The following is a 27,078-nucleotide window of genomic DNA, read 5'->3' on the forward strand; positions in this document are numbered from 1 at the left end:
TATGACTGAGGGTCTCCAACAGTACTTTTAAATGGATGCTGGCCTCCGACTTACTGGCTGATCTGGTCCCTCGCCCCCAAGGACTCTAAAGCCAAAGCCTGATTCCTGATTCCTTTTGATGAATACATCCAGGTCCTTTGTATTGGGAGCTGCACAGAGAAAAGAAAATATAACTGGTAAAAACTGATGAAAAATATTCATTAACTGCAAGAATGAAATCTCTCATGACCATCAGGAAAACACCTAGATACTTGACATGGGCAACAACACACCTATACATAAGAAAAACGCATGCTGACCACAAGGCAATCTGAGATTAAGCAATCTAAACTAGGTCAGCTGTTTTTGGAAACTCTAGAGCAATATTTTCCCTCTTGCCGAGCCAGAGATGACACTGCTAGCGATGTTAATGAGATGATGTTGTCAGACGCTAACAGGAGGTGGCAGAATCTTTTTGTCTGTGTTTGTGGTCTATAAGTAATTCATGTGGTGCATGTGCACAGATTTGATTCAAAAATGTTTTGACTGTATTATTTTGATTGCAGTATTTCGTTGTGACATAGGAGTAAGATGTTTGCGTCTTTTTGTGTCGTATTTGGCTTCTGTGTCCCCGAAATTCAGTAACAAGTGTGTTAGCATTTGCAAAAGACTGTAAGCTGGTTTTAGAATTGCACATCTGAGGATTTGATTTCTTTGTGTAATAATGAAACACAAAGTAGCAATTTGAATCAGCATTGACACCGGTAACTTGTTAATTTCACTAATCCAAAAAATACGTTAAAAAACATGAATGAATTAAATAAATCTTTGCATCTGTAGTAAAGTTTACTACTGTAAACTGTGTAAGTATAAGTACTCTTGTACTTACGCTTGCTGTCTAGAATGGCCTTGGACTTGAGGTAGAGCTCAGATGCATCTGGTTTGGGTGAAGCTGAGCGCAGGGTGCTGGAGGAGAACGTTGATGCATTGGGGGATGCCTCAGGCTGACTTAGGGTCTCTGTGCTGCTGATCATCTCCTGCCTCTGCTGCTGCATCGTGGGCTGAGGGAACGGATGGACCATTTGTTGGGGCACCGAATGAGGTGCCTGGTGTGAAGTAGGCTGGGCTACTCCGTGAGACATGGGACCTGTGCACTGCAACATAGAGACAAGCAATGTGATATACAAGATGGTAAAGCACGAGCTCATTATAAGGCAATCATCCATTAAACTAATGGATTATATATTACATATTTTTTGCCAATGTGTTCAGCATCATTGTATTATGTCTGCAGGTTATTTAATAAAAGGTATTCTGTACTATAGCAATGATTTATGTCTAAAGTAGGAAGGTAGCTAATGGAGGGAAAAAAATCATTAAAGCTTGTCCAGAGTGACAAACTACTCCACCGGCATAAAATGAAAGAAAATAAAATAGTACATCCATACAGATCTAAATAATTATGCATTGAACAAATAAAACAGTATGAGTAAGCCTGTCGGTGCCCCAACACTCTCTATTTTAAGAGTGCATCATGGAGGAGTAGCAGAGGAACAAGCTGTTGAACATGGCATATCATCTTAAACACCCATACACAGAGGGATGCTAAGTTGCCGTTTGCCAGAAGCCAGCATATTTACCCACATGCAGTTCCAGAAATAACAGCCTGGCTAATGTGGGCTCCCTGAATGATGCTTCTAACAGCAGCTACTACAGCACGCACACGTTTACACGCTGGGGCTTGCGGGTAACCAAGACAAAAGTTTTCTGGTTTAATAATTCATCAGCAGTTTTAGCAGCAGAGTCTATTTTTTTCATCATACAAAATGGATTTGAACTGACAGAAAACTTACTGGTTTCAGTGACTTCACTGGAGACGTCTGACCTGTGAGCAGAGAGACAGAAGTGGGAATTAAAGTGACGTCATTAACAACACAACAGCAAACATCTGCCAACATCTGCTTACATCAGATTAAATTATTTAAGGACGAGTTGCATTTTGCATTTTCTTCACTCTACTACAGATTTGAACTTTTGGCCTGAAGTGGTTGAATGTCAAGACTAAACCCTCTCTCGGTTCTTATACAGAATCTGCACCTTCTTCTCCACTGACTCACACAGTGAACTTGCTCATAGGTTTCAGATTTAGCTTTTGTTTTTGTTCTCTCTGACATGGTCATGGTCACAGAGCAGAATGTGAACCAGAGTGTAAGTAAACCAGTAGGGGGCAGTAGACTCCAGTTGCATGAACGGTTTATGGGATGAGAGACAGATGACCTTAAGCCATGGGAAAACATGCATTTCTGTGGTTTAAACCTGCCAGCTGTTAGCTACATTACTAGAGCAGCATAAACACTGAAGCTTTTCAAATTTGAATTTTCATCAAATCAATTTATCACAAAGACAATTACTGGCATCGATTTAATAAAAAAACATTTAGTTCCCCCACCCCCCACCCCCCCATTTCCAATATTATGTAAAAATTCACTGGCAATATCTCCATTTTCACAATCTCTGATCATATCATATCTCAGATACTGAGTTCAGAACACAACCCATGGGGAAGGGCACTTTGTCTCATTTCCAGATTTAAATCCAGTATAGGGAGCAAGGCCAAATAATTTCCTGTTTCATTTCTCACTGCTCTGCTGTCATTAGAAGGTAGTTCTAGCCCCCGGCTGGGAGTAAAGCCTACCCTAATCCCAGTCCATGGGTGACCTGAGGGAAGCCCTGCGGCACTACTCCTTTTAGTCCTGGAAAGCTATGATCTGCTTTTTTTTAAACATTAACACACAAATCCTCCATATGCACTGCAATTAAAAAATGCATATCAGGCTGGCACAGCAGCATACACACAAACTACAACCTCCTGGAGCTCAACGTAGACCCCAGCTGTGCACATCTGATATGTGGGTGCAACACTGATCTCTTGAATCTAGGCTACTGCACTGCAGTAAAGGCATAAAGGAACAAGCCCTTCAAATCTGTGAAAGCATGAAGTAAGAAGAAGGGCAATCATTATTCACTGTGCTCCATCACTCCTACCTCCCCTCTCACTTTCTCTCCAGGCAGCAAGTGAATCACCAAAACTGCCATCTATTTGCACCTTCCTAGCATAGCTCATCATGTGACTAAGCATGACTTCCTCCCTGTTTGGGAAAGTGCATGGTGGATGATGCAGAGCTGGTGTAGACCAGAGCGTGAAATTGCTTTATTTAACATTGGGAGAGTCTGTGTATTCAAGCAACACCTACTGAACACCACAATGCGTGCTGTTATTTTTAAATTAAAACATTGTGCATTACATTAAATCTCACCTCTTCTACAGTTGAAATATCTTTGACAATGTCTCACTTTCTCGCAGGAAATTATTTACAAATGGAAGCAGACTGTTCACCAGACTGTTACGCTCTGTGTTTTCTTTTGGCCAAAAGAAAGTAAAGAAATAGAACAGGTGGCATAAAGGTGAGTGAGGATTAAAGTAACTTCAGAAACGTGGGTCTAAATAGCACTAACGCCTGTATTTTGTCTAAACAGCAGATTAATATAGACATCAGCGATGTCACAACATACGTACTGTAAACTCACCACCTGTGATATCCTTCTATAATGTCAGTGTTGCAGGCTTACCTGCAGCAGAAGTGTACAATAGTACAATAGCAGCAAAGTGAACTTTCATCATTGCTGACTCACCTCCTCTAAGCACCAGCACGTTGACCTCACTGCCCACAGGCAGGTCTTTGAGGATGTCGACCACCTGCGAGTGGCTCAAAGTTTGGACATTCTGTCTGTTGATCTCCTTGATAACATCACCCTTCAACAAGCCGCGGCACCACTGGGCGTCCAGGATCATCTTTACCTTTTGTCCCAGGGGGCAATCCGCTATAGCAAAGCCAAAACCTCCCGGGCCTTTCACCAAGGGCACACTCACCAGCTCCGGCTGTAATAGAGTAGGGTCAGGCCCTTCTTGATTAAGGGCATGTGGAAGGTGGTAGTGTTGATGGGAATGAGGATGGTGGTGGCGTCCTCCGTTGGTTATAGGTGGCACTGACGCAGTCTGCCGAGAAAGGGTTGCTCCATCGTTGACAGCATAATTGAGGTCTTGTGGTGTCGAAGGGGAAGGAGAAGTGTCCTTAGAGGCACTGAGGTTGCTCGATGCCTCCTCACTATTGCTGGTGTCCTCTGGCAGAGGGTAGCCCCGACACAGGACCATGTCCACATACTGATTGACTGGGATAGACTGGAACATCTGCACGACATCAGCATGAGTCTTTCCCAGCACGCATGTCCCATTAATGTCCACAATTACGTCACCTAAAGAAGAACAAAAAGCTTTTACACGTTTGTGACATGAAAAAAATTGGACAAAATTTAAATTTCTGTATTCATCACCATGCCAAAGGAAATTTTGAAAAGTACTATTACAACAATACACCAATAAAAAGACATGGGGATAAGCGCAATTATGCAATTGGATTACATAAGTAGACTCCTATATCTTAAAAAATTCAAACATGTTAACGGGGGAGGAGGGAGTGTGCGAGAGAGAAAAATAAAACGAGGTCATTGACGTGTTTTCTTTTTCCTCCTTTTATCTCCATGTACTGTAAAGGATAGACTCTAATCACCCCTGGCCTGCCCCAGATATAGGTCTGGATAAGCAGCTGAATTGCTGACTAGCTAGGTGGCTAGATGCCCAGAGGTGGATTGCCCACCCACACAATCGATACTTTACCAAAGAAAAAACAAAGGCTACGTTTTCACTCTCGTGAGTGAGCTTCATATTCCAGTTTGTTGCTTGTTCAGACCAACTACATGTCGCTCATACAATTAGTTCAACAGCTACATATTCAAAAAGCTAAGCGAAATATATTTTCTCACAAAGTTCAAACACTCAACCTTTAGCATAAATAAATGCCGTAGGCCAATACTCAGAAATGAAAAAAAAAAACCTACTTGAAGATGTTACAGTCTACTGCTTGCAATTAAAACCCAATGAAATTAATTACATTCATCTTTTGTTATAGTCAATTACCCTCCTTCTCAAGGGAAATGAAACACTGAAAATAATTATTCTCTTTGCTCCACTCTTAAGTTGATTCTCAGCAGTCGCAATGGCTCGGCAATCAATACTACGGTAATGTGAATCTTAAAGCATTACACAGTAACATACTTCAAATTAATACAGTCACCATGCATGTGATCACAGAACTAGAACATGCAACAATAAAGAACTTACTGTGCCACTTGCAAAACACACTACATGGCAGACTCATATACATCCCCTGTTTTTACATAAGCACACATGTCAACCTGCAGCCACGCTGCCTGAATGCAGGCTAATTACAGTTTTAATATACGAGTGCGTATAAAATGTGAGCCTCTACTATAAACTACACACGGGTTTATTGATGACTTCTCTATTTTTCGAGCTGCTCCACTGAACACTGCCTATAAACATTTGTCTTTGCTTGATCAAGCAATGTGATATTCAGAGTGAAGTGCCTGTTCGGTTTTTTGCCTCCGAATGTGTTTATTTGTGTGTACACAAAGGGCACATTAAGCTGTATTATGTACAGAATGTATGCTAATGCCCAGCTTAAGTGTTACTGCGTGAATAAAGATAAATGCCATGCACAGTTACCCGTGTACACGTGAATGTGACACTGGATTTTGTTGACTTTGCTTTTAAACAATTGTATTACCTTGCATCATGGAAACAAATTACAGCAGGGTGGTCTCCAACTGTTAAAACAGCATGCGAACCAGATACTTAAAAAACATTATGTCTGTGGGGAATGTTACCTGAGGCAATCTTCTTGTCATGTGCTGCAGGCCCATCTGGCAGGACGTTTTTGACCTGGAGGAACTCGTCAGGTCGGTCTCCGCCAATAATGGTGAATCCAAAGCCCTGGGGGCTTTTTCTAAGTGCTGTCTTAAGTATGTTGCCCTGCAACTGAGTTGGATCTCGAGTAAACCCCCACATTCCCCTGCCAGGCTCCTCTGCTGTGGAACCTAAAGGAGACGTAGACAGAAGGTAATCATTAATGATCTAATATCACAAGTACGCTCAGTAAAATTATTGCACTAAATGTTTGGGGTGTGAACACATTCTTTACACCATGCTTTCAATTCCACACACAAAAATGTTCGGACAGAACACATGTACAGACAGCAAAAGCTTCAGAAGTGGCTAAATGAACAACTGAAAACTAACATATTTACATTTCAGCTGGGAAAAGGCCTGATTTCTAAAGAATATTAGTTTAAACACATCAAAATAAACAGATTCCAATGTGATTAGTTCATTTAAAATTTTGCCTGGTGTTTTACAGAAGGCAAAAAAGTGTCAAAATTCACTTAATTGCTTCTGTTTACCTGCTGGAAACTGTTTCAGTTTAAAAGTAATTGGATGTCTTTTCATCTTTTAAACTGTAAATGAAGTCACAGTGGCGTCAGTTACACATGAATGCAGCAAGCCTCTGTAGTTCAAAAGTTTGTGAGACGGAATTGTACGTGTATGCGAAAATGAGCCCAGTATAGGAAGAGACATTGAAACGCTTGCTCATAAATTGCCATCTGTCACCATCATAACAATACTCGCACAGTGACAACATGTCTGACAGCACATCACTTACTGCTAGTAATTACATGAACACTAAGAACTCACAGTTTGAGCGCAAACTCCAACAAATCACACGCGCACACACAAACAGAGACACACAACTTGCAAAACCACTGCTCTGTTTACAAAGCCAATAAACACCTAGTTATTGCAAAATGCCTAAAGTTTGCCCAAGTCTCCCCGCAAACAACCAATTCTTTTCACTGCAGTGATAAATCCATCCTGAAACGCACCTGACATTTTCCAGGTAAACTTTTCATTGCAAATTTCCTTTGTGTTGCCTGCAGGATGTGTAAATGGGGCGCTTTTATAGAAGACAGGAACAGAATTATATTAGACAGTGTGTGCGCGCGCGTGTGTGTGTGTAGGTGTGCATTTGTGCAAAAGAGAGCAAGATAAGAGTGATGAGACAGAAAGAGACAGCAAGAAATAGAGTTAGCCTTGACAGAAAGAGAGAAATTTTAACTAAATCCGAGCTTGCCCTTCTCTGTGGTGTGTGCCTATGAGATTGTGAGTTATGTGCTCTGTCCCTGCGTGCTGGGCTTCTACTCTGGCAGTTCCCACACTGATAGATGCTGGGACATCAATCTCATTAGGGAGAGCACAGATAGAAGTCCCCCCTTCCCCTGTCTCCTACACCACTCTCAATGTGTCATGGGATTGTGATTTGCATAATTGCATGGCAATTGGCAGAGGAACGTGACCGCTCTGAAAAGACAAAAAAGATTATGCCAAGTATGACTTAGATGACACTGCTGCGTCAGTGCCGGACAAGTACAAGGGATATTCTAACAAATGTCAGTCTATGTTGAGCAAGGATTTGCAAGCAGGTACAAAAACATGAAATTCTCCTGAACAACTTGGGGCACAAGTGTGTAATAAGTATGATTTATGATGGAACTAATCCCTGTCAGATAGCTCCGACATACTGAAACAGTCTTTCTCGCACAATCACCTCGAAGGCAATACTGGCATAACAGTAGTGGAGAGAGACAATCACAAGTGGGATGAAAAGGGAGCTACACACCAAAGCCATGTTTACATGGTCTTGATTAAGCTGTAGGCCACAAAGGGACAGTCAAGTTTCCTTAGGGTGAAGCGATTATATGAAATGTCTGACAGGATTCTCAGCATGATAATTATGGCTGAACATAGGGCGGTGCTTTGCTCTTGTGCTCTGCGGCATTGTCTGGGAGGTCAGGTTAGCCAGCCTTGTCAAAACAGTGTTTAGAAGCCACCTCACGCACGTCCATACACTTGCACAAGACCACTAGCCATTAATTCTCATTAACAAGGGTGGGAATTTGGAGAACAAGCACAGGGGAGGCAGTCGAAGCTGGAGGCGGCGGTACGCAGCAATATCATCCACAAACTGCAGAAAGGCTCAGCTGTGGGAGGTGGGGTCTGCGTGCAACCGACTGAGGCAGACAGTTGTGTCCAAAGGGTGTCTGAAATACAGAGGCTAGTTTGAATACAAATGAGGCCATGCCTTTTGTGTTCACACGCAGAAGAGCATTATAATTCTTGCACATTTTACAACAACCTAGTCTTCTGTCTCTCAGACCTTTATATTTACTGAGAAGAGGGTGATTAGATCATCAAGCAGGAGCATTCCCCACAGGTGGTAAATGATGAGTAGATGACCCAGTGGAAATGCAATTTATGATCGTAAGTCACTTTCAACGGCAGTCACCTCTCTCTCCTTCTCTGTCTCTCTTATTTAACTCCCTCCCTCTGTTCTAAAGAGGGCTTTCAACTACCATGAGTGACTGTGGCAAAAGGATTTCAAAGAGACCTCAGAACCCGCCCTATATCATATCTACTTGTCAAAATGAATTCTGCCGCCCAGTGAAGCACTGTTCCATTATTCAAATTGAATATCATTGCTTCAGAGGCTATGGGCTGTTTATCAGAAGCCTGTCAACTGTTAGAACATCTTCCAGACAGACTTCTTAACATGAAGGAGATGAAAAGTGTCCCAGTATTTTGAATATATATATATATATATATATATATATATATATATATATATGCACAAATCTATATAAATATCTTTGCTGAACAAAAAGCTAGAACTATAAAGCTGACATCTTAATAATACTGTCGACTGCATTGCATCTTATGAAGGAAAATCGCCCTGTGGAGAAGTTACTGAGTTAAACTACCACTGCCTGAGCTATCGATTGTAGCGCCACTACCATAAGTCAAAGACACACTAGTACAAAACATTTTGTTTAATTAAAGATTCATGATTGAATTTCCTGTAAGACAGCCATCAGGTCAATAACTTTTTAGAGGTTTTCTTGCTTCTTCATATGGAATCTGACATGAAAGCTGAATCCAAATCTGACAACTGAAATAGTTGAGTAGTAAAAACTTTTATATGTATGTCCATTACTTATACACGCAAATTTAAATTTCAACATTGGCTTTTCATCTGGCTGCTTCATTACATAATATTTCATCAAGTCTAGATAAGGAAGCCGTTATATGAAACGTTAAATAATCACATATTAGTTCATCTCTCTATGGACATCACACTTGTTTAGTTTCTGAACAAGCTAGGGCACCAATGAAGGACATGCAAAGGTTATATGTATTTCAGTGGTGGAAATTCTGCAGATCACAATGTCTTCAACAGGGCATTGGGAAAGAATATGCTGCCCTTTTCAGACATGACTGCATATGTTTAGCACCTACTAACATGTATTTTATTGTAAATTTGTCAACAATTTGAATTCATATGAGTCCAATTTAATCAACCCAGGGTGACGAGTTTGGGGAGTGTGACCATCAGAAAATTAGCACCTACCCCCAATTGGGCCATTTTTGCCAATATTTAGGGGTCAAAATCTATTTTAGCCATTTCTGGATTCAACTAACAAATTTTGATCTTAGGGCTGATTTAGACATTTGTCATGAGCCCAAATTGGACATGTTTGACTAAAGCTTTTATAGAAGCACGTTGGTTGTAATTAATCCCCAAAATAACTGGATACATTTAAAGTATTATAATACCGACAAAGACAAGACCTGAGTTTTGAGGTAAATGCAACTTTTGCTAATTCAAATCTCAGAATGCAATTTAGACCTATGTGTCTACTATAAAACTCTTCAAGCGTGTGTTTAGTAATGGTAATGACTGGATTTTAATGTTGATCTTGATGAAGGCTACAGGCTGAAATGCAGTGGTCAAGCAGTAAAGTTGTTCTTCATTACAAATGTTGCTGAAACTTCAACTTCTAATGACTGGATTTTCAAAGAAAGTACCCATTTTCCTCCACACTGACAGTTTTCTGTACAAAACGGACAAAATTTGACAATTTGTTCTCAAGCCTTCCTTGTGTATGAACCACTTTAATATGCCTGCGGCTCGAGCGTTGTAGGTGCAGTTACCTGAGGGCGTAGCAGCTTGTGGAGGTGCTGCAATGGGCGTGTCCACACTTGGTTTTCTCTTAGCTTCCATTACTGGATTTTCAAACTGGGTCTTCTGGTTGATGTGGCTGTACAGGGAATATAATATTAAATGAGCAAAAATCAGAATGTTAGATAAAGCTAGAATGTGCATTGAAAATACTGTTGATCTATTACTGAGTTTCTCATGTCAGTTGACAGTCCGAGCTGCCAACTGATGGTTCACCGTTTGGTATCGCTGAATAGTGCTTGTCCAAAGAGCAGATACTGTTCTTTGCCTGCCATGCAAACCTGCGATTTGAATACGAGGGCTGTTTGTGACATAACATGTGCTAGGCAGACAGGCTGTCTTTATAATATGTGAGCTGTTCTAAATACATTACGAAAATCTTTAACCTGTCTTTGCCAGAACTGCTGCACATTTAAATGGTTTGAGAGAATATCTAAACCTCATTAATTAAAAATAAATTAACTGTCATGCCCAATGAATTCTGAGAGAATTTACATGGAGGAAATCAGTAGCAATCTTTCATGCTATGGGCCCATATTGTATAGCTGGGATAAACATCTGCTCAATGCCTCATAATGCGAGAATAAAAAGACTTAATGAACAGCAAAATGACAGAAATAAAAATGTGCCCTTTTTCACATTACAGGCACTGAGGTGGTATCGTTCCAGAAGTTTCCTAATATAACCAGGCTTTGCCAATCCAGGATCAGCAGCTATACTTGGGGGACTTAACACGAAACTTAATCTAAAAACAATTAATGATTTGCAGTCACACCTGTGTGCTTAAACATTTCCTGTTACCAAGGGAAATGTCCTTCCACGGTTAGATGGTAATGGAGAGAGGTAGCTCATCTGCATAATAAGCTTTAACGGTTGTAAATCACCATTACAGCACCTTAGGAAGAGAAAATGCATTGATGCTGCACAGTGAATCAGCCACATCCTGAGACACTGACTGTATACGTGTGTGCGCGCGCGTGTGTGTGTGTGCATGGGTACTCTGCACTCTTACTGCGTATGACTCATGCACAGAGATACCCTCGCCATTATGTCTGAAGAGATAAACATTCTATTTCCTTCATTTCTGTCATTTCCTCTTTTGCTCTGTCTCACTTTCTCAATCCTTGATTGCCACACCTCATGTTTTGTAGACACAGTGAGACTTTGCGTCACGTCGTTGCATTTGGTCGTTCATTCACAATAAAATTTGCCAGACAAAAAAAACACAGAGACAGAAGGGAGAGAGAGAGAGAGCCTCTCAATGACCCTCTTGCATAAACAGGCGCGTATATTTCCCCCCTGCCTGCGGGTCTCTTCCTCTTTGTTCACAGTAATGGCACTAAAATGAAACACTGTGCTCTTGTTTACACTCTCGATCAGAATTGAATCTCACCCTCGTTTCCATCTCAGGGACCTCTAAATCTTCATTGTCTGTTGTCTCCACTGTATTTTCTTTTTCAGATACACAGACAAAGCTGTAGCTCACTTGTTAGTTCCCACAAGGGTGCTTTCAGCAGAATTGTGGGAAACTACTGTTTGCACAATTGCATAATGTACTATTATCACGTGTCCCACAGGTTCCCCTGAGATCCAGCAGCTCAACATGTATATGCTTGGTATTAAGTGATATGGCTTTATGTTGCAGAATATACAAAAATATCTTGAAATAGAAACCATTCTAAATGGGCATTTTAGAGAAGTCAAATATGCAGAAACAGCTTCAGAAAACCTATAAAGGTCGAGAATGATGTCTCTTCAGGAAAGAGACTAAGAGACTCAATATCACCATGCATGCTTATCAACAGGTGTAGATTTCTATGGATCTCCAGGTATAAAAGGAAGAGAGAATTTTACTTACTCTACGTAGTATGTGCCAAATTGTGGATCCTCAATCTTCTCCCAGCCATAGGGCAACTCTGGATGAAAGGGAAAAAAACAGACAGGGAAAAGGCTGACTCAAATCACTTAAGATACTGCTGAGGCACTACATGGACAATTGGACACACTCAATGAAGTGTGGTGTTTTGACTGGCACCATCACAGCATGCTTAGCTACACCTACAGAACAGGAGGTTATTTGTCACTATGTGTTTAAGACTTGATACACACTATGGAGGAGGAAGGGGAAGACGGGCGGGAGGGGAGGGGGGGACACCGTGTGTTGTTAGAAAGCCTCCCAGGAAAAAATAACAGCCCTTCTTTCCAGTGGTGTGTATGTGTTCAGCATCTCGGGTTTCTGCTGCTGTGTGACAAACACACGCAGCGCAGAGGAGATCTTTACGCAAGAGGAGCCATAGAAAATTGCCTTTTGAGAGATGCTGCACTGATGAGCTCTCTGCATGTGTCCACGAAACCATTAGGAGGAGACGGGCGGACTGAGGACTGGGGGTTTGTGCTGTGTCACCAGCATGACTGTGACCAGGAGCGCTCAGCTGTTCAGTATCCGTCTGTTAGCCAGCGCCCCCTTCAGAGAGGCAGGGATGCAGTTCATACACACAAACCCTTCAATACAACAAGGACTTGGGAAAAGTGTAGGTAGCATGTGAGCGGACTCGATGGCTGTAAGTGCCTGCGCGATTGTTACTTATCACAGAGCTAGCTCCTATTGCCTCACCTCCTTCGTCGCATTTCTCAGGTGGCTTGGCTTTCTTGGCAAGACGTGGGTCCAGCCAGGTGGTGGTCTTGCTGTTATGACTGTAATATGAAAAAGATACAGGGCTTTAAGCACAGTTTAAATTATTTTTCAAATACTTAAGATGCCATTAGAGTTGAGCAATTAGCGCTTAGATCTCTTGGGAGCCACTTCACCCGGGGAGTGTTTTTCCATCTCTAGCAAACGAACAGAGCTCTCCCAAAACAGGATTATGACTAGTATTTAATCTTTTGGGATCAAATACTTTATTAAATAACCTTTTAAAAATATTAGTACAGTTTTAACAAAGCTCAGAGGACCGTTTGAGGCATAAGGGAGATGAAAAGAAAAAAAAAGTCACAGATTACAGAAAGATGGAAAGGGATGACACAGAAAGATAAAAGAGTGAGCAGTTGCAGAGATCATAAAGAGCAGAACTAAGACAGCAGGTCAGGGGTGGCGAGCTCCATTTACCCTGTTGTTTCTCTCACTGGCAGAATGAGCTATTGATTTAGCAGCAGGCAGCTTTACTTGGCTCTCTCAGTGGCTCAGCATTGACTGTTTGCCACACTAACGGGCCAGGTAAACAATGCGGGCCTGCTGCTTTTAGCGGCAGCCAACAAAACCAACATCAAACGCAGGGGAAATAAAAGGAAAAACTTTATTGAGACTCAACTCCACTGCAATGGCTGAGTCTACAGACAACTTCCATGTTCAGCACCTGCTGGTAATTCAGTACAGAGAGTTGCACTGAATAGGAAGCAGAAAAAGTCAGAACTCTAAACATACTGGGTTAACAAGGCAGAAACAAAGAGATGAAGAAGAAACTGGGACTACAAGCAATGGGATTAGAACAATGGTGATGTAATGGGAGTGTAATAGGACAAAAACAAGACAGGGAAGTCACAGTAGAAAGGCTACTTACTCAATGAAATAGACCATGCCGGTTTCTGTGTAGGCCATCTCCCAGTTTTTAGGCAAGGGCTCCTGACTTTCATCCTCTGTGTTCCATATACGCAAGTCCATGGCCCCGGCTGACTGGTTGTAGCTGGGCACTGTCTTCCTCCACTCTGCTTTGTCCTTGTGCTCTGTGGCCAGGCATGGGGAGAGGGACATGGGCATGGAGACAGAAATAGGAATGGGTTGGGAGTAGTGGTGTGGGAGATGATAGAAGGAGAAGGAGACAGGACGTGAGAATGTGGCGCCATTGGAGCTCCTCTGGGCTCCTTGCATTTCTCCCTACTGCTGCTGCTGCTGCTGCTCGAGCTGCTCTTCCTCTGTACACTAGCCGGACTGTTACATCCACAGGAGTGTAAGGGGTAGAGAGAGCGAGCGAGAGAGACAGAGAGAGTACACGCAAAGAGGACGGAAGAGCAGCAATTGCCATAGGATTTGCATGTCAGTAGTGATGTACTGAGAACTGCCTCCCAGGCAAGAGCAGAGTTGACCAATGCTTCAGCCCAGCCGGGAGCGCTACATCGCAACTCTATTAGCATCATAGTGTTGCTTGTGCGTGAGGGTATTTGCCTAATCTTGATGTGTATGTGTGCCTGTCTGGGTGAGGCTCTTATCTGCAGGTTTCATCTGGCTGTGTGTGACCTAGCTTTGTCGTGGCATTGAATGCTCACTCTGTTTGGCTGGAATAAAGGAATGGCAGGGGAAAAATAGTGACAACTGTTGACTGGAAGAAGTCAAGAGCTCTTTGTACTGAAACCAGGGCCCTTTTTCATGATAGAACCAGAAAGATGTTTCTGCATTTATAAAGTCTGAATAAACGACTACACACAGACACTTGCTCTAGGGTACAGCTGCTTTCAGCCCTTTCAAAGAAATATAAACAGAAGAGCTGTTGCAAATTTGTGCAGGCAAGATTGCTAAAAACCCCGAAATTACATGAAAGAAATGTACAATCAGTACTTAACTACATTCAAGGCCCAGAAATATGCCAGCTGCTACCTCTTTAAGTGGGCACTCTAAAACCATATGAAGAATTCATGTATTTTCAGTGAGACAACTGACGTGGTTCAGGGGGTTGGGAAGCCCGTCTTGTAACCGGAAGGTTGCTGGTTTGATCCCCAGCTCTGTCCATCCTGGCCATTATGTCGTTGGGCAAGACACTGCACCGTACCGCCTACTGGTGTTGGCCAAAGGGGCCGATGGCGCGATATGGCAGCCTCGCTTCTGTCAGTCTGCCCCAGGGCAGCTATGGCTACAACTGTGGTTTGCCTCCACCAGTGTGTGAATGAATAGTGGAATTGCAAAGTGCTTTGGGTGCCTAGAAAAGTGCTATATAAATGCAATCCATTATTATTGTTATTATTATTAATTAATAGTGATATTTGTCTATAATTAGTATCTTCTCTTGGTTGAGGTCTACACTGCCATCCAGAGATGACAATGCATATCTCTGACAATTTCTTACTTTGAAATATAGAAATTCAACCTAATACAATAACTGATCTTTTTAAAAGAAAATGTATTTATTTATTTATTTTAGAATTCGAATCCGTGTATTATATCTCTGGGACCTAATGTGTCCTTCTACACATAAGGTCCATGCCCATGAGCATATAGACAAAGCATGAAAGGAAGAGGAGGGGTATGATATTTGTTTGTTAAATAGAATAGAAGCGTGTCAACCGAGACATCAGGTCATGTGGGCCGGCACTGACACAGTGGGGTTGTAGGTGCAGGGTTGCAGCCAAGCTTGACTTTGCTGCCTGCCTGAACTACGGCTACGCACAATTTATTTTTCAGATCTTTTTTTTTTCGTCTTCATTTTTAAAAACATGTTGCAAGCACTCAGAATTGAGAAGAAAAGAAACCTTTCTTAATTTAGCATTTGCTGCTGTTGCCACTCGAGATACATTTTTCAATTTGCATATGCAACACACGACTCTACTTTTTGTAGTGTTTAAAATAAAAGAGTGTCTTGAGGTAATGACTTTCACTACTGCTACAATTTCATCCTCACTATTAGCTCTTAGCTGAGTCATGCAGTGGCATCCGTGTATGCGAATGAAACGAGCACAAACTATCTTTCTACCCGAGGGATTGCTTCTATTGATCTCAGACAGACTTTGGCTACATTTTGACTTTGCAGTGCTGTGATTTAGTGCCGACCTTGCATGCAGAGCAGCTAATCCTGAGAATGTTTATTTGGAGAGAAGAATGATAAGGAGAAAAGTAAAAAGGTCCTGCTGTTTTGCATTCTGAGAACAATATAATGAACTGCTGGAAAAACAAATAAATCAAGCAAACAAAAAAGTGCTGGGGTTTAAATGTGTAGAAAGCCAGTAATGAAGGGAGCTGTAATACAGCTAGCAGAGAATGCTAACTAACACTTGTGAAAGCCACGAAAAAATTAAAAACAGCGGTGTCCCTCACCGGTCAGTCCGTTGACCAAAGGAGGCCTCTCTTCTTCCTCTTCCTCCTCTGGAGCAGCGCTGTCCTTTCTGTCCATCTTACTGACAGAGGTTGTGCGTTTTCTTTGGACCTCCGTGTCAAATTCCTCATCAAACAGAACCTGGTCCACCAGGTCTGGCTGTACAGGGCTCGGCTCCGCAGGGGGCTTAGGGGTCCCATAATAGTTGCCTGGGAAGAAGAGAGGGCGAGAGTGACAATGAAATATATTCTTTAATACATTTAAAAAAAATATGTGCAAGCTTTCTTGATTAATTTCATCATATAACCCTAACCCCAACCACTTATCTATACACATATTCACATACAACCCTTCCACTCAGCTAACCTGTAATCTGTTTCTTACCCTTACCCTTAGAGCAGACTTAGAAATTGCTAGGCAGCCTCTGCTTTGAAGATCTCATATTTAAATGTAGACACTTCAATTTTACCAAAATACACACAGACAGCCAGAAATGTTTATTATGGTATGAAAAGAGTTTCTTTCTGGCTTTATAGTGTACTGCGAAAAGAGGAGATAGAAGTACACACAAAACCATTGTGCTCGCAGCAGACCAAAAAGAGACTGTATCACTTAAAGTGTGAAAGATTACTGCTTTTTTTTTTACCTACAAATTTTATCTGGCAGACCTGTACTCTGGAACAAAATGAGACCAAGGATTTGCTGTTGTAACCCTCAAATGTTGTGAAAATCTCCAGGTTATGAAAAAGTCTGTAGCCTTTCTCCTAGATGCCAATATCACAATCAGTACTGACCCACAATACCATATGCTCAATCAGGACCACTGACTATTACTGTAACAACAGATCATTTGCTGGCTTCTAATCTTTGAAGTGGCCAAAGAAAAAAAGTTTTGATTCACTCATTTTGTTTATGTGTTAAAAAACATAATGTTATATTTACTATTTCACTCACAGGCAATTGTGGCCACAGCGCTTATGCCAAGGTTCTCGGGCACTTGATTGTCCCTTTAAGTCCATCAGCTTCCCTTTGCTGTCATGTTGGAGCCTAAGGCAGTTAACGGTCTTACACCACAGAGCAAGCCTGTGTCTTTTCTCAACTACAAAAAAAAAACGGGGTGACCCACTTACTACTCGCCACCTTCTTTCTTTGTGAAAAACAATTGAGGCCAAAAGATGTGAGAAAATAGTTGTGAAAGTATGGTGGAAGTATTGATTGTCCTCATATTTTTGTGTGGGATTGCAGTGTGCCGTGCTTTGTTTGAGTAGCCGAGCGTTGTTTTTGAACAGTTAAACGGCACATCGGAGAGTGGAAAGACACTGTGACCAAGGAGTCTGCGGGGAGGAGAGAGACAAGGGAAGGACCACTTTCTCACTGACAGAGATATGGTGGAAATAGAATTAAGTTCCACATTGAGGAACAATCATCCTTTCTATTGTTTAATGTCTCTCGTTTATAATAAATAAATATTCAAAGCCTTATCAAATTATCGCTTGCCATCTTAAAAGGAAAACAAAGAGCATTCAGATTAATGTACCTTACACTGAAATGCGTTATTACACTGACTGCAAAGTATAAGGTTATTAAGAGTTACCATCCAAACACCATTTTTAATCAGCTATAATTATGATACACTAAATAAACAAAAACAAAATCATCCTAGAGATGAGATGAGAAATTCATCATAACTGAGTCAGGTAAATAGATTAATGCACATTTAAATTAGAGAGCATTATTATCAGAATCAATTGGTTACTAGGTTTGTAATTAATAGCAAGCTTAATCGTGGAATAAAAATTGGAGGAGGTAAATTAGAAGTGGTAATTTGCTCTCTTCGTTCCAGTTTCTGAAGCTCACACAAAGGTTCCCGTAGCTTCTCTAAGTACCCCAGTGCAAAGAGCGGAGAGACGATGGCCAAAATAAGGAAGCACACTGAAATTGATTGCGTTGTAATTACTGTGTACTAATGAGTCACAACCTGAAAAGCAGCTTTTGTTTAGAATCACTACCTCCGTCCAGCACACAGATACAAAACCATAAGCTCCCAAAGTGAACTGAAAAGACTGCAGGCTAGATGTTTTTTTAAACTGTAGTTTAAAAACTGTAGAGTCCAGCTCATTAAGAACTTGCTAATGCACCGCTAATATCATTTAACATTTATATCCTGTGACTTTGCAAGATCCCCAGGCATCTGCTGTCTACTATGTACTATGTATAATTATAATATATCTAATTCTGTTCTGTGATCTGTGTCTTCCTTTTTATGTGATGACTCTATAGAGAATATATATGTTTTATTATTTTAACGACAAGCCACACAATAACAAATATATTTCATTATTACAAACAGATGGGTCAAACAGATCCTAATTCCTGATTCTAACAGATCAATAATAAAGATATCTGTGAAAAAAACAACTAAAGAATAAAAGATCAATTGATTATCTATACACAAAAAGCACAACTGCAAATTATAACAGCAAGAGTAAAGACGAACAATAAAGGCTGTATTTACTGTTGCATATCTGAGCCAAAATGATGGAAAGGCAGAACTGTGTCGGTTCAGCTGTTCTGTGTAGAGACGTGGGAGCGAAGAGATACTCAGGAGTCTTTCTCTCTCAAATTGTGGTAGGATGCACCAGGTACCATCAGTTCAATACAATACAATACGATACAACTATTAATAATTTACCCATTTAAAATTATTAGTGTCCACAGAACAAGTGAAATGAAACAATGTAACAGTATGAAGTCAAAGTGCATCTCTTTTCACTTCTTTATACCTCAACTCATTCTAGTAACACAGCTGGGTTTGTATGTGTATAAAATGGTGCAGTATTTGTTTGAAAAACCTTTTAAATTGATATATTTTAAAAGCATTTTTTGATTCAGAGGTTTGGCGAGCTCTGCTCTCCGTTTCATCGTGCACACGCCTCCTTAGCTTTGCTGTATGTGTGTTCATTTCAGTGTGGCAGAAAGTGAAGCGAAGAGAAAGATTTGACTTGAAGACCACTAAATGATTAAGTGCAATAAATATTTCTTAACTGTGACATCAATATAAAACATCTATAAGAAGGTAAAAAAAAATCATTAACTGCATCTAACCTAAAAAGAGAAAGTGGCAGGGAGAAGCAGCACCAGCAGCAGGTGAGCTTTCTGCAACATTTCACAGGCATTCGCTGCATTTTACAAGGATGACTGGATCTTTTTCTCTGCATATACATAGTTTTTCTCCTTGTAAATAAATGTGTTCAGTGCCTTTCTGCTTTCATCTGAGGTGTTGGTGTTGTGTGATATCCAGTGGCTCTGAATACTCTATTTATCTTTGATTGACTCTACTGACTAAAAGGCCAGCTGACACAGTTTGCTAAGAAAATATACAGTTCAAGGAAAACCCTCTATTCTTTATGTTGAAGGCTAATATTTAAACATAGAAGCTATTTTAAATTATTAAATTACCATGTCTTATCTTTAAAAGCTACAAAATAAATCCCTCAGGATTAAGAAAGTTCTTATCTGCTAGGTGGCAGATTGTGGAGTGACACAAAAAGTTCAGTCCTTCTTTTGATTCTATTTGTCACAGCCTATTTGCAGATTGTACACGTGGGCTTTCCTTGCAGGAGTGTTGCTACACCATTAGCAAGTACTTTGCCTCTATTGCCTTATTAAAAACAATAAACAAACAAACAGTCTGGCCAGCTCTGGATCAGATCTACTGCTAATTTGAAATAGGCCAGGAGTTTTTGGCGTTCACGTGTGAGCTTATTAGCTTTAGCTAACTTCTCCAGACAGATGACTTACTCTGGATGAGCTTTTTGAGCTCTCTGGTCTTGTTAAAGCCTTAAATCAATTTTTATTTTTATGTTTGTTTGTTTTTTGTGGTGGGTTGCCTGCACTGCTGGTTAGTATAATTTATGTTGTTTTACACTGCCTTTCCCAACCCTAGGGTTCATGAGTGTGCCCACTTGGGAACCACTGGTCTAGCCAACCCAGTGCACCCAACAATCTGTTGCACCAGGAACTCACATTAATGCAGCTGCATCATTTCAACAAAAAGGGAAAGAGAAAGAGTTCATTGTTTTTCATTTCCACATATTTATATATAAACATCTCTACTGATAAATGAAATTCCAAAATCTCAACATAGTGTGCAATCCTCATATGTAATAGTAGCAACATGGACATTCCTGCTTTTCTTTCCCTAATATTTATGCCATATTCTTTTCACGAAAGCAAGAAAAAAGGGAGAAACTTATCTGACCCGTGCATGGTGCTGACATATTTCAGCCTAATTAACAAATGCTTTATGCATCCTTATCAAGACAAAAGGTTCTGGTTTTAATAGGATACGATCACCTTTTGGCAACCTCGATGATGTCAGAGTGCTCACCATGAATCTTGCACCTTAATTACTACCCTAAGATGAATGGACTGTTCACTCTCAGAAGAAAATGGAGAAGGAAAAATCCCTGAGGCCACCATGCCAGCAGCTACCCGTGACAATATGTGATTGACAGAAATAGACACCTGTTGATGTGGGCTCTCATTTAGCCAATTAATATGCTGTGGTCTACCAAAAAAATGTAACAAGAAGCAGCAAATACAGAAAGAAATTAGAGTAAGAATTACTATTTTATCTAGGTAGGAACCCCTTTTTTGTTCCCTAATAGCTTAGATTTAGATCAAGCTCCTGATCTTGGAATTCCAAATTCCTGTAAGTCACCCACTCACAAACATTGGATGAGATTTATATGCATCTCAGTTTGGTTTCTATATTTAACATACTTGAGGGAAAGTTTGTCTCAAATACAGAAAATCACAGTGGATCAACGTATTACTATCCATCATCAACAGCTTGTGAATTTTCATTCTCAAAGTACTAACAAGTTCAGCATAGTGTTATTACATTAAAGCACCTGTTAGATAGGTGGTGAGTGGTGGATGGACAGTGTAAAGCAAAGTCATTTTCATTTTAACTCAGCTAACACTTGGTTGGCACTGTCAGAAGATTACACAGCCACACACTCATACTAAACATGCAAGGGTATGTTTGCTGCTCGTAAGAAACAGTTTTGTGTGAAAGAACACGTTTTTAAACTTGGCTGCTGTTCCCCAGAGACCCCAAGACGAAATGTATCCACAGTCCTCATGTGTTTATTGATGGGAAAGAATGTGTATACAGATTGTGTGTGTGTGTGTAGATATCATGCCATCTGTTTTAGTCAGCAGCTGCCAGAATACAGTATCACATCTCCAACTTGTGAGTAACTGAATAAAATGTGAGTACAACTGTTACCACAGTTATATTTGCAGGGAGAATTAACTCCTCCAAATCCTACTTTATCCTTCAGAGAAACTTTTGTTATGAGCTCTGATGCTACAGAGCAAGAATTCATGAAGTCAGGGTCACTTAGTAATGGGAATTGCTAGCAAATGTTTTGTGGGGATGTTTTCAAAGACAAAAGGAAATTGGAGACATCCCTTATACTGTGGAAGCTTGGGAAAAACCTCTTAAGGATTTATGCTTTGGTTCAGCTCTCACCACAACCGCCCCCTCCACCCTCACCACATTTATCCCTCTGACTCTTTGAACCTGCCGGCTGCAGTCACCGACCCTCATTAATCATTGAGGATGGCCTTCCACTCTCTTGGGTAGTGCCCAGCCTGCCCAGGCCTCATCACTGATTGCTTGTGCCTCAGGTGGGTAAAGCGTCTCTTATGCTCCAGCCTTGGCACTGGGTGTAGGCCCTGCTTGGCATGGATGCTCACACTTCACAAGCCAACCTTGTCAACTCTGCTTTCTCCTGCTCGGTCTCCATGTGTTTGTGTGTGTGTACAGCTTAGCAATCTACTGTTGACCTGCCTCTCATAAATGAACTTCCTCTCTAGTTTATGTTCATTTCCTGAGTCTGTGTTGTGAAACCCAAAATGTATTAAACACCATTCATATCTTTACTGTAAATTCCTGTTTTTATTATTGAGCTTGTCAATCCTAACTAGTTTTTTTTCTATATCTTTTATTTTCCTCAATTTCAGTTTCAGCCGTTTCTTCCCTTTCTATGTTTCCTTTTTCTTTTTTGTATGTGCAAAAATCTAATTGAGTACTATACCATCTCTTTTGTACTCCTTAGAGATGAGTTACTTCTTAATCAGTTCCCATGAATAGGCAAACGTAGCAGTTGCCAGTCCAGCACCTTTATACCCCCCTTTTCTGTGAAAACTGGCCTGTTGCATTGTTACAAATCTAATCCACAGTTATGTAGCTTTGTCTCAGAACTTCGTAAAGCCTATAACACCAAAAATATCCTATTATAAAATGGTTGTAGGCAGTGTGGCTGAGCAAAACAAGGAGGCCGTAAACAGTCATTTCTTCTCCACTAAAGTCTGTGATTGTCATGGGGGATGAATTTGGCATTGCACAAACAAAGGGATTTCATCATTTTCAGCCCCTGTCAAACCATCCCCTGGTGGGCCTGCAACTTCAGACTGTAACCGTCAGCTAAAAAGACCCTAGTGCAGCCTTGTCTGTAAATCATGTCCTGTGCTTTTTCCTCAGTATGTCATTATGTAGTATTTTATATTTGCAGTGCATCCAGCAAGCCATTTTTGCACCGACCTATGATTATACCTTCTAACAGGTAATCAAGGTTATGTTTCCCATGGCAGTCTTGTTAAATACAATCACGGATGAGGATGTAAGCATAGCCAGATCCATACAAGCCACAAATTTAGGTAGCCCACTGATTTTAATAATTGCTCACAGTATAATGGGATCCCGTGGCATCAGGAATTCATATTAAATGAATGTTGAACACAACATAGGAAATAATAAGATATTAAAATTAAAACAACACTGGAATTTCCAGATGAAATCCAATTAAATCAGCTGTAGCAGGCCTAGTGTTTTATTGACTTTTGCTGGTCCATTTCTGCTTGCAGCATCTGTCATGAATGATTCATACCACTGGCTTTTCTCTACCTTGCACAGTGAGGGGCATAAAGTCGGATATGCCCTAAATCACATACATACAGGCACCCAAATCAATTTCAGCTACAACATAAGTGTTACACTTTGACACTTTCTCTGTAAAAGAAATACTGGCAAACCGATCTGTATGTTTTTGTGTAGTTTTAGTTTCTCCATTCAGTTCCCCAACAGCTGAGTCAACTTTTATGCTAATACTTCCCTGGAAAGCGGAGAGCAAGATTGTTGAAAACACAATTTTCCTCTTTTATGCTTAGTTAAGTATTTTCATCTTAATGGCCTTCTTAAATAACTTCCTATTGTTGTTTAGTGAGTTGAAAGTCTGTGAAAGACTTTTTTTCCTCCACCAAATACTCCCTTTAGTAGAGCAGCAAGAGTGAGTTTCGGTCTTGGTTACAGCATGCTACTATTATTCACAGGTCTGAAGGATTAGTCTCAGAGGTAATGGTGATTGTGGGTTTTTAACCATTTCATGGAACTTTTCTTTTTTCCAGGGTACATTCTTTAATGACTGAAAAACAAGAACTGGATCCACAGGTTTTAAATTGTTTGGGAATTTCTCCAATCCACACAGGGTCAGACGTATAAATACATCCTCACTAATATTTGGTTAAATGTCCTGTAGCAAGATATAGCCCAACCAATTGCTTTTGGTAGACATCAGCAACCTTTGGCATAATTCTAGCTGGATATTTGAACACTTTTCTTGGCAGAATTGGAAGTTTACTTAAATTAATTGTACCAAATGTGAAGCACAGTGGTGGTAGCATCATGGTCTGGGGCTGTTTTGCTGCCAGTAGTACTGGTACATTGAGAAACTCCAAAATAATTTTAAACTTGTGCACCCAATTCTTGTTTCCTTAAAGTCTCCAAAGATATATTCTGTTTAATCAGTCCATCCTGGAAAAAGAACACTTCAAGGAAATCATTAAGAGCCCCATAATTAATATGACATTAATGTGTGTCTTGTTGGCTTTTGACCACATCTTTATATGCTATTAAAGTAGAGAGGGAATGCACTGTCTACAAACAGTACTAAGCGTGTCATGAAAGGGAGAGGTAGTGATAAATGATGATTCACTGTTGTTTTCCCTGAACCTTTGACATTCAAAGTTCAGTTCAAGAAGGAAAAAAGAAACAGTTTTCACACTAAGACACACAAAACAACATAAATCATATATAATGTGGGTACTATACCCTTAATCCAATTAAAGAAAATATCCATGTGCTTTAATAAATCATCAACAAAAAACCCTAAAGAGCTATGGGCTTTACGGGACCTCTGAAAACATGCATTATCAGATAATGTGCATGGTGTGCATGTTAATTTTACCATCTACAATATAAAGCCTGGAGCCACTAGTAATCAATGTGAAGTAGATGACTCACTAACCAAGGCCAGCCATTATGAGGTCAAATATTTCACCCTCTCACTTCCTGCTTTAAAGTATGTCTGTCTATTTGTAGGTCTGTGTGGAAGTTTATTGAGCAAAAGGCTTGGCATTAATAATTAACTCTGTGAGGTTGTGTTTCTATTCCATTCAATACACACATGATAGTGTTACATTAGGCAGAAAAGGACAGGGGGGGATCCATTATTTATCCCGAGCACTGGCTCATAGGCTCAGGGTTGGAGGGCCAGTCTCTCAGGAGCAGATGTGGGACAGAGGGCAGATGAAAGAGCTTTTACATAGCAAACACATTTTCGACATCATGAGTAGGTGAATGGGGTAAAGCCATCTGGGGATATATTATCTCCAGTTCTTTCATTTTTAGGATGGCAGTTTGATGACACGGGCAATGTGCTGATTTCACCTGATGACCTTACTGAGTACAGCTCAGCAAATTCACAAGACAACTAATAACCAGGACCCTGGCGACTGGAATGGACTGGGACATTGGTCTGTCCTCAGTGTTTATAGTGTTTACAGAAATTGTAGTGTTTTCCAGTTTGGTTCAGTTACTTTAGGCCAATGAAAAGAATGTCAACTGAGCCAGAATACAATCTGAGCAGAGTGATCTTAAATGAAAAGTTGTCTTGTTTGATGTGGTTTGTTTATGGTGCGATGGCAAAACAGAACATCTGCAGGATTTCATTATGGTAGACATGATTTTAGCACCAATTCAGGGGTCACACTACAGTTAAATCCATCTTTAGCCTTAGTCACACAAGCCTAGAGACTGATATGTGACAAAGAACTTGCTGCACCAAAATTTTCCTTGTAATTGCTTTGGTCATTTGCTACTGGCTACTGGAAGGCGATGGCTTGTCTTCCAACACTCAACATTTATTCTTCAACCTGCAGCAAGCACACCTCAAAAGATGTAACTTTTACTTTGAAGACAAACTGTCTAAGTTTCTGTTTTCCATCACACTTTTTAAAATTTTTACTACGGCTTGGCGAGTGTTTGGAGTCAGCATCTTGCAAACTATTGGCAACCATGGTTACCTGCTAGCAACCAAAGGGCAATCACATGGAGGTTTTTGGTGCGGCATCACATACCTCTTTGCAACCAATTTCGCACTGGCAAGCAACATCTTGAAAAATAGTTGCTAGCAGTTGCCTGGGGCAAAAAGTTTGACAGTGACTGCCAGTGGCTGTGGCTGTCTGTATGACTCAATCTTCAAATCTACCCCTATAATAGTACAGTATTTGTTTCTCATTATTTATAACAATGATTAAAAGTGGCTGTATTTTATGCTCAGAGGAAAAACTGGTATTCACAACAATCAACAACCAGACAAAAGTCCGAAAAGAACAAAATCATTTTATAGTTCGATACCAAGGTCAGGGTCTGATGTGTGTCTGATATTTTGTAACTCCCTATTTCTCCCACTTAAAAGTAAACTATCTATCCAGGCCCCTCCATAATATTGTGTTCCTTGTGTATGAGAACATACCATCGTAGGTGCCACTCTCCAGCAGCAGTCCACTTTCTTCCAGTTCACGAAACTCCGCCACACTGATAAAATTGTAGTCCACTCCCGGAACCTCCCCTTCTCGAGGCTGCCGAGTAGTACCTGCCAACAATGAGAAAGTTTAATACAGTAGGAACTCCAAACAAGTGGAATGTGCCATTCATCGCCAGGGTGGGAGTGGGGGTTGGAAGTGACACTCAATCCAACATGCCCACAGGGATGTGATTCAAGTCCAAATACAATGCTCAGGGGAGAATCTGTGTCTGCATCATGAATAGTCAACAAAGCTGGGACAGCAAAGCGATGAATTCATTATTCAAATATGAAGCAGAGGGAAAAAAATGTCCTCCACAGAGCAACACAGCTGTCACAATACAGAAGAAGTACAAGTGATGACAATGAACAAGATTTTTAATTACATACTTTGACGCTGATTGTGTAGAACAGCACCACTTTAAGCACGATAAATGAGAAAAATTAGAAAGCTCTCTGTTGACCTTACACATATTTTTTTAAATAATAACACCATCTGCATGTCTGCTCTGTGTGGAAATTAGTTCTCCGAAATTAATAATAACTAATCCAATGTACATCCTGGTGCTGTACACTTCTGACATGCCAGCCTACGGCTACCTAAATAAACTGTTTGTTTATGCAACGCATTTTATGGGACCTCATTATCAACAAACCACAAACTGATATTGTGAATAGATTCAAATGAATATAACGCACTGTCACCTCAAAGCCCTTTCTGTTGATTTATTAGCCACAATAGTTGTTTCCTGCACTAAAAAAAAAGAATAAAAAAACAAAAAACAACAACAACAAGCAAATCACGCATACTTGCAGTGTATTTCCAAATGTCAATGGTTATGATCGGTGGCAGTTGCTTTGCCTAAAACAATAATCGAGAAAGAAGAATTCCCTTTTTTCCCCAAATGCATCCTTGGTTCTCCTTCTCCTTCGTTTTACAGTCCTTTACCCCCTGAAACAGGCAACCTTAAAGCACTTTCAATTCCAGCAAAGAGCCATTAAGTAGTACCATGCTGCAACTGTGATTTAAAAAGTGTCACATTTTCCCTTGTTGATGGTCTCATTGGCAAGACACTGAAAACTTACTGTTATGAA

The 27,078-nt window shown here is 40.6% G+C and overlaps 1 protein-coding gene across 2 annotated transcripts in view; it reads right to left on the bottom strand.

The window, feature by feature from the left end:
* The window catches only part of magi3a (membrane associated guanylate kinase, WW and PDZ domain containing 3a), a 108,029-nt gene that overhangs the window by 9,759 nt on the left and 71,192 nt on the right, over nt 1–27,078 (bottom strand). For both annotated transcript variants that reach the window (XM_086276984.1, XM_086276985.1), the window contains exons 3-13: nt 25,933–26,052; nt 16,048–16,254; nt 13,586–13,748; nt 12,643–12,722; nt 11,887–11,944; nt 10,001–10,107; nt 5,785–5,994; nt 3,673–4,293; nt 1,833–1,864; nt 869–1,133; nt 55–149 (exon numbers count right to left, since the gene is read on the bottom strand). In XM_086276984.1, coding sequence (XP_086133110.1) covers nt 55–149; nt 869–1,133; nt 1,833–1,864; nt 3,673–4,293; nt 5,785–5,994; nt 10,001–10,107; nt 11,887–11,944; nt 12,643–12,722; nt 13,586–13,748; nt 16,048–16,254; nt 25,933–26,052 — 1,958 coding nt within the window. The remainder of the gene's footprint in view (nt 1–54; nt 150–868; nt 1,134–1,832; nt 1,865–3,672; nt 4,294–5,784; nt 5,995–10,000; nt 10,108–11,886; nt 11,945–12,642; nt 12,723–13,585; nt 13,749–16,047; nt 16,255–25,932; nt 26,053–27,078) is intronic.

The sequence above is a fragment of the Aulonocara sp. 'chitande type north' Nkhata Bay genome, linkage group LG20, assembly GCF_057382095.1.
Source record: "Aulonocara sp. 'chitande type north' Nkhata Bay isolate Kocher_YH1m ecotype deep benthic linkage group LG20, A_spYH_male_GT1.1, whole genome shotgun sequence".
Taxonomy (NCBI): Eukaryota; Metazoa; Chordata; class Actinopteri; order Cichliformes; family Cichlidae; genus Aulonocara; species Aulonocara sp. 'chitande type north' Nkhata Bay.